This window comes from Centruroides sculpturatus, unplaced genomic scaffold, assembly GCF_000671375.1.
Source record: "Centruroides sculpturatus isolate CEXI.00-Female unplaced genomic scaffold, Cexi_2.0 scaffold39, whole genome shotgun sequence".
Lineage (NCBI taxonomy): Eukaryota > Metazoa > Arthropoda > Arachnida > Scorpiones > Buthidae > Centruroides > Centruroides sculpturatus.
In genome coordinates, this window is record NW_019384314.1 from 39,620 (window position 1) to 47,352 (window position 7,733).

The window sequence follows — 7,733 nt, forward strand, 5'->3', positions numbered from 1 at the left end:
TTGTAAACTGGCGAGAATCCCACGACCCGATCATTTCTAATCCGCCACGCAAACCGCATCAAAATAAATATCGGTTATAAAAATACGGCTTACTTTATTTTATGGACACCCGAAACCGCGCGCCATGATTCTTTTAGTGGGGGTTTCGACGACTTAGGGTCGAAATAAGATTTTAGGTTCTAGATTTTAAAATTCAGATAAAAGAAATTCAAGTTTTCGAATCCTAACACTCAACTAGAAAACTTCATTTCTCCGGAAGGAGGATGAGGAGACAAATTACAGTTTAAATACCAAAACTCACGAGGAAAAAAAATATGGTTGGCGGAACGCGAATATTTCGCAAAAAATCTCCTTGGGAGACAGGTAAGAATGCGAGCCGAGACCCTTCGAAAATCAGGAATCCATTCCCGTGTCCAGTCCCAGCGTCTGCTTCATCACCTCGTAGGTGGAGAAGGACACGGCCACCATGGGGACTGCCCTCAGGTAATTGATGCTCATTCCTCGGTATAGTCCCTTGACGATTCCGTGCTCGCGAAAGATCAGCAAGAGAGTCGAGAAGAGTCCCTTACTGAAAAAGAAAGAAAATTATACAATAAATTAACTCTTCGTGCAGATTTCTGAAATTAGAGATGACTTTTTTTTTTACAAAGGAACTCGTTTAAAATGCGCATCTTGCAATATTAAGTCGTCTTTTAAACTCCTGGTGATAAAAATGAAATCAAATTTGTCTCGTAAAATAAGTCTTAAGTATACCAGTGTAAGTATATTGTCAGTGGTGTAAATTTACCTGAGTATGATGAATCTGTAAAATATGGTCTAGTAATCATATGTTAATTATATGTCTTAAATATCTTTTACTCCATACAAACGAAAATAAATTGCAAAAAAAAATTTAAAGTTTAGTGAAATGGCTCTGTCTCTAACTGTGGAAAATTATAATTGAATTGTAATTTACCTTTAGATAGATATCTAAATGAAAAAGGGCAATGTTTAATTAATTTAATTAACTAAATTGTCACAAAACCAAATATTTGACCTGCAATTTGGGTTTACTAATTTCAGATATTTCAGTGAAATTTGGTTTTAATATAATTGTTTTGTTATTGTCTTGCTAGCTAAAACAATACTTAAGTGGCATAAACAATTTAAGAGTATCTTTCTGTGTAATGAACAAGCTTATTCTGAAGTAAGAAATTATAAATAAATAAAAATGTAAAAATAAAAGTTCTGATGGTTTTTTTCTAAATTTGATGAGTACCTGTTACTTATCAAAAACCCAGACATTGTGTCAAAGATACAGAGATGATCTTTGCTTTAAAAAGTAAATAGTGCTGCATGTTGCTGTAGCAATCAAATTGGGAGCATTTACTGAAATTTGAGGCAAATTCAAATGCTTTCAATGGATTGAAATTCCCTTTTGTATGTACCACTACATGACATAAAACATTGCTGATGAAGCCAAATGGTTGAAATTTTATAATTGTCCTTCATTATGATGTTGTAAAAAAGTATCAAAAGGCAAAAAAGAAGTAACTTTTGATGACATGAAATAGAAGTTATTTCTTACAAACAAATACACAAAAACTAACATTAATTTAACATCTTTTGGAAAAATCAAAATTCTGACAGTTTGAATGAAATAACCATTCAAATGACAGTCAAAATTTTATTTTCTCAAATTAAAACTTATTAACTGTTTTCAGGTAATGGATAACAACTGAATGATGAGCATTAATCAAATACAGCAGGATTTACTTGTTTTCATCACTTTAGAACTCATAAAAACCAATAACATTAATTAAACAGGGTAAATAAATGATAACTGGTGAAAATTCTAACTTTATTGATTCTGCCACTCAAAACGATATATCTTGTTTAATTGTTTTAACATAACTTGAAAAATTATTCGTTATCAAATTATTATTGTAATTAACTAATGTAATTCCTAAATTATTACTTGAAGCTATAATTTTGTAAATGCCATTTTTCTCTAATTACATTTTATTGACAAATTGAATTCTAAATGCAATGTTTGCTGCTGCAAAAGGAAAAAAAAAAATGTGGTGATAGTGGTGCTGTAAGTGGCTGTATTTTAAAGTTGAATTTATGTGAAGTTTTATGTATACTTCACTTAGATTTGTCTATTATTGGCAGTGAATTATCATAATTTTTAATTTGAAAATAAAATTAGTTGCATTCTCACTACTAAATTGTGTAGGAGGCAAAAAGCAAATAAAACAATTATTAAATAATCACCTGAATTTATGAGTTTCTGGAAACATCATGCTTAACTGCATTCTTCTTCTTGCCACATCCATTGGATATCTGATAAATCATCATCAAATCTTTTATCTTTAATATATGAAGACACTCAACAAGTATGGTAAACCACTTACGATACGCTCTGAGCAATGGCTCCTGCCAGTCCTCCACACAGCAATTTGGCAGGAATGATCAGCACAAGACCTGAACTGGAATGGTGACTTTTGCCAAGGGAGGACGGAAAGTATTCCAAGCAGAGAGATTTCAGTCTTTCAAACACGTAGAATGAGAGTCCTAAAATTGATTAAAAAATGAATTATATTTTCATTTACAGGTATATGAATGATTAAATATACAATAAGAAAAAATTATCATTTAAATAAAAATAATAAAATCATTTAAATAAAAGTCACTCAAGCTTATATTTGTAGAAAAAGAATTTTTCAACAAAAACAAAATATTTTAATTTTGCACATTAATGTAATGTATAGTAGGAATAACATATTCTTTTATACATATCAAGTTAGTATTATGTAAATAACTATGTTGAAGACTTTCAATGTTCCTTTCTTAAAATATTTTTATTTCAATAATAAATTCTCTAAATTATAAAAAAAAAACTTGAAGGAAATGCATTAATGTATGTACTAATGTATTCTCTTTTGCTTTTTTATAGCTGGTTTATATTGGCACATAGTATGATGGGCCCAGTTCAAAATTCCAACATGATTGAAAACCCAACAGGTCAAAATCCCAGAGAATAAAAGTTTAACTCAAAAAATGTTTAATGGTCAATTTAATAGTTTGTTTTCTGTGTCAAACAAACAAAGTTAGCTTTACAGTAATTGATTATATAGTACTAGTAGCCTGGGACGCCCCCTAGTGGGCGTTTTTTACAAATTTCCATGAGGCACGGTTTCTTTGACTTTTTTGTTCCTATCAATATGCTCTACAGCTCTGTTAAAATCCAAATGGTAAGATTTACCCTCCGAATGAAGAGGTGGCGACCCCCCCAAACCGTAGACCCCTGTACTAACAATAAAGTNTAAGTAATCCTACAATTTTTTGTTTATAGCGTAGTTTATACGGATTATTTCCAAAAAATATATACGTATTTTGAAAATGTTGAGTCGGATTAGTCTAGAATCGATTAATTTTATGGAAGAAAACCTTTCAATCAGCCGTAGTCCGTAGACTTCACACGTGTCGAGCTGTGATTGGAAGGACTCGTAAGAAATCGGATTCCTAAAGAATGGAACGTATCTATGATCTTATAGGGGGGTCGACTGTATATATAGATTAGGTATTAATGTATTATCTACTAATATAATATTCTATGTATTTATATATATTTATGTATTATATAATATAAAATATTATATACAGGGTGTATCAGAATGACGTTTTAAAAATTTGGGGGATTGTAGAGGATAAAATTTTGAACGTTTTGATGTAAGGAACCTATAGCCAGAAATTTGAACTAAAGTGTCTACAGCACTTTGCACATTCTATGTGGTTGGTATGCTGAATGAAACAGCAGAATACAGTATTTATGACAAGTTTTATTGACAAAACAGTAGAGGGCAATCAAACTGTACATCAAATCAGTGGCTGCACTACTTTAGAGTAAATGTTCAATGTGACAACCACCAACTTTGTTACATAATGTGCAACAATGAACCATGTTTTGTCTGACTCTCTGTAAGATGCCACACTCCCCTCTGATGGTGACCTGAAGGATGACAAGCACTAACAACGTAAGTACACAACGTCCTATACACAGGCTCAGTTAGATCACTGTAGTTGTGTGTTTACAGTCTTCCATCCGCAGCAATAACATGACGTCAATGGACAGAAGGGTAGCTACCAAAGTGAAGGGTGGGCAAGCACTTCCTACCTCTGTAGGCACTTTTGTTCAAATTTCCGGCTATAGGTTCCTATCAAAACGTTCAAAATTTCATCTTCCACAATCCCCCAAATTTTTAAAACGTCATTCTGATACACCCTATATCTATAAAATATATATTAAAATCAACATAAAATGACTCTCCAGATAGGATTTTATATAATATATATAATCTTGTCTGCGGAGTCATTCTATGTTAATTTTAATTTTGAATTATTAACCTTTTTCATTGTGTTTCAATTTTAATTTCTAAAATGATGTACAGTAGAGCATCGTTTATCTGAATCAATTGGGGACTGGATTTGTTCGTATATCTTATTTTTCGGATAACTGATTATGTACAAAAAAATATATTAACCTATTCCACGGTGAAATTTTTCTCCGTTGCATGTCACTTCGCGTTGAATTTTCGTTGATCTTAAGCCTAACAAAAATTTTTATAATAATAATTGTGGCTATTGTATCACTAAAAATTATTTCTTTATTTTGTACAAACAAAATAAATATATTGAAAAATATAAAAACTAAAAAAAAAAATTATACTTTAGAAGTTAATCTAGTATCAAAAACTGCACAAAAATGCCAGTGCTGCCAGCTAAAACACACACACCAACAAAAAAAATATTGGAGTAGCCCAAGACATAGCCAAAGGTTGCAACACCACAGCACTAGCGGAAATTTAAATTTGCCGACTAGAACGCTTTCAGATAACCAACGTTTCAGTTGAGCGGCTTTCAAATAAATGACACTCTACTGTACTAAGTTTAGATTCAGCAAAGTTCATCATATTAAAATTTAAAATACTTCAAACAAAGACCAACCTGCATAAGGTATCATTCCAATTACAGTAGGCGACAAGCCTTTATAGAGTGCACGTATTCCTCCTTCCTAAAAGTAATTAAACTTTGTTTAAATATCATAGACATATTTTCACTTATTAAATGCTATCGTATTTTGTTAAGAAAAAAAAACTTGTAAATTTTTTTTATTTGGTAGACAATTTAAAATAAGATATTTATAGAATAACTATAATTATGATAATTCCAAAAAATATATCATACTATAAAAATAATTATTGAGTTTCTAATTAACTGAGAGGCCAATGAAAAAAAATCATGTACGCTTATATTAAATTTCTTAATATGCTATTAAAAAATTCTCAAAAATTAATTTCTCAATATCCTATATCAGTCTAAATACAGTCTGATAAATTTGGTGATTAGGTATTTGAATTAATATTATAAATCAACTTGCTACTGATTTTGGTTGATAAAATGTTCACTGAAGATTAAATGAGAACAATTTTCAAACAGTCTTCAAATAAGAAATATTAATTGAAGCATTTTCCAGAAAAACATCACTCATTAACAACACAAACATTCTAAATTCCAAATTTAAAATGTTTGTTCTAAAAACATTTAAATAAAAAGTTTTTGATTTTTTAAAGATTTGAAATATGATTGTTTAGAAAAATATTTAAGAATTTTTTTATTCTAAACAATCAAAATTTACTAAATTTACATTCAAATTAATTTAATCACTTACAGTTTTAAAAATGCAAACTAATGTGTGCAAAATTCCAGAATAGATATGCTCTCCAGTGACTTGAAATGCCAGTCTTGCACGGACCATGTCCAATGGATATGTACAAATTACTGCAGTAACACCTGCAACAGGACGAATAACACTTGTAAATTAAAAAAATTAATTTACTTGTTAGAAAATAACAAGTATTTATGTTAAATTTTTATCTAAATTAAAAAAAATATATATATATGTTCGAGTTTAAAAAAGTACGTAAAGTTTAGTCAAAGATGAATAAAAATTTAACTTAATTCATTTTGTATATTAAAAAAAACCATAATGCAGACAATATTTTTAAATAGCTTTAACTCACCTGCCATAGATCCAGCAACAAATTTGCTTAAATGAGATTTTTTTCCAATATGGTTCTTTAATGTCTGAATAAATACACATACATTTGTACAATATACACAAAATTTCAAAGCCATTATCCATTTTCGGGGTGGACAATGAAAAAATGATCAACTTTCTCCATAAATTTAATTATGAAGAATGATGATTAAAAATTTAAAGATTACATGGATAAGATGTAAACATATAACTGAATCATTTCAAAAACAGTAAATATGTGTGCAATTTATCTGTCTGCTTTGAGTAGATAACTGAAAAAAATAAATTTTTACAAATTGTTCAATTACAGATGGCATTTTAAAATTTTTAATAATAATTATTCATTTGAAATTTATATACAGTATATATAGACTAGTCCAAAAGATACCAACCACATTAATGCTTTATTACAACTGGATAATGAAATATATAAATCTTACTCAGATATCATTCAATTAGGCATTTGAAGCCATTTGTATCTTCAATAATGTTTGCCTTCAACTTCAATCCTGATCTTATCTAAAAGCTTAACATCTTACTTCAGAAGAACATCTCTTAGAAGAGCAAAGATTTCATAATCTCTCAAGCTTCTCCAAAATTTCTGGTTCAATATGGAATATGCTGTTCTTGAGATGTCTCCATGAAAAAAAGTCACGAATTCAATGCTGAGAATATGCAGATCAGTCAATACCCTCCCTATGGTGCTTTCTATAATGCAAAAATCATTGAAGTTGATAGCAAACATATTAAACACATTATAAAAATGATTTCAGGTGCTGATTCAAGTTATATTTGAGCAAGATTTGCATATCATTCAGTTATAATACAGCAATCTGGTAGGTAACCTTTTAGACCACCCTGTATATAAATAAGTTCAAATTTTTAAATATTACAATGTCTTGTTATTTTAATTTATTGTCATCCATCAATCTTTTTTAAAATTGTATAAAATTATGTATATAAATTGCAAATAAACAATCCAATTTATGTCAAAATGCAAATATAATTATGAAAAATTCATTTTTATGATTACAAGATTTACATACTAATAAGATTAAAGCTACTTTTAATGGAGCAAAATATCAAACAAAAAACAAGAAAAATGTTCAAATACTTTTGAGTTTAATCTGATGTCGTCCTGGCTTACAAGTTTATTGATTTGCTATGTGTATTAAACAAATTACAACATTTTATTTATTTATTTATGTACTTTTCAAATTTTCAATTTTAAACTATTTCTAAATTGTTCCATTAATGTAATATTGACATCACCCACCACCATTATAATAATGNTGTTAATTTAAATAAGAATTAAAATTGTTAATTTGAATGTTTGAAATATGACACATGATAGGGGTGCCTCTAGTGTCCGTTATCAAACAGTTATGAGACAGACAGACGGATACCCGTTGAATGGGTTATACAGTAGACTCCCCTATAATTACGATTCCTATAAAACTGCGAAAAAATTGCGACGGTATTCGTAAAAACCGGTAAAAAAATCCTATAATTACGTAAAACGTCATCGAGCAGCCGAACTACTTTCCCGCCGTCCGTAGCACCACGCTACGGAGAGATTACTATCGTCTGTACAGTATTATATATAAATTAGGTACTGTACATATATTATAATTTTTGCTGTTTGTGTTTA

General features: G+C 29.6%; 1 protein-coding gene across 1 annotated transcript in view; it reads right to left on the reverse strand.

Annotated features, from left to right (window-relative positions):
* Window positions 1–7,733, reverse strand: part of LOC111622850 (graves disease carrier protein-like) — a 27,425-nt gene continuing 19,692 nt past the window's right edge. The window contains exons 7-9 of the mRNA XM_023365281.1: window positions 2,397–2,556; window positions 2,257–2,325; window positions 1–568 (exon numbers count right to left, since the gene is read on the reverse strand). Of these exons, the coding sequence (XP_023221049.1) occupies window positions 394–568; window positions 2,257–2,325; window positions 2,397–2,556 (404 nt within the window). The 3' untranslated portion in view covers window positions 1–393. The remainder of the gene's footprint in view (window positions 569–2,256; window positions 2,326–2,396; window positions 2,557–7,733) is intronic.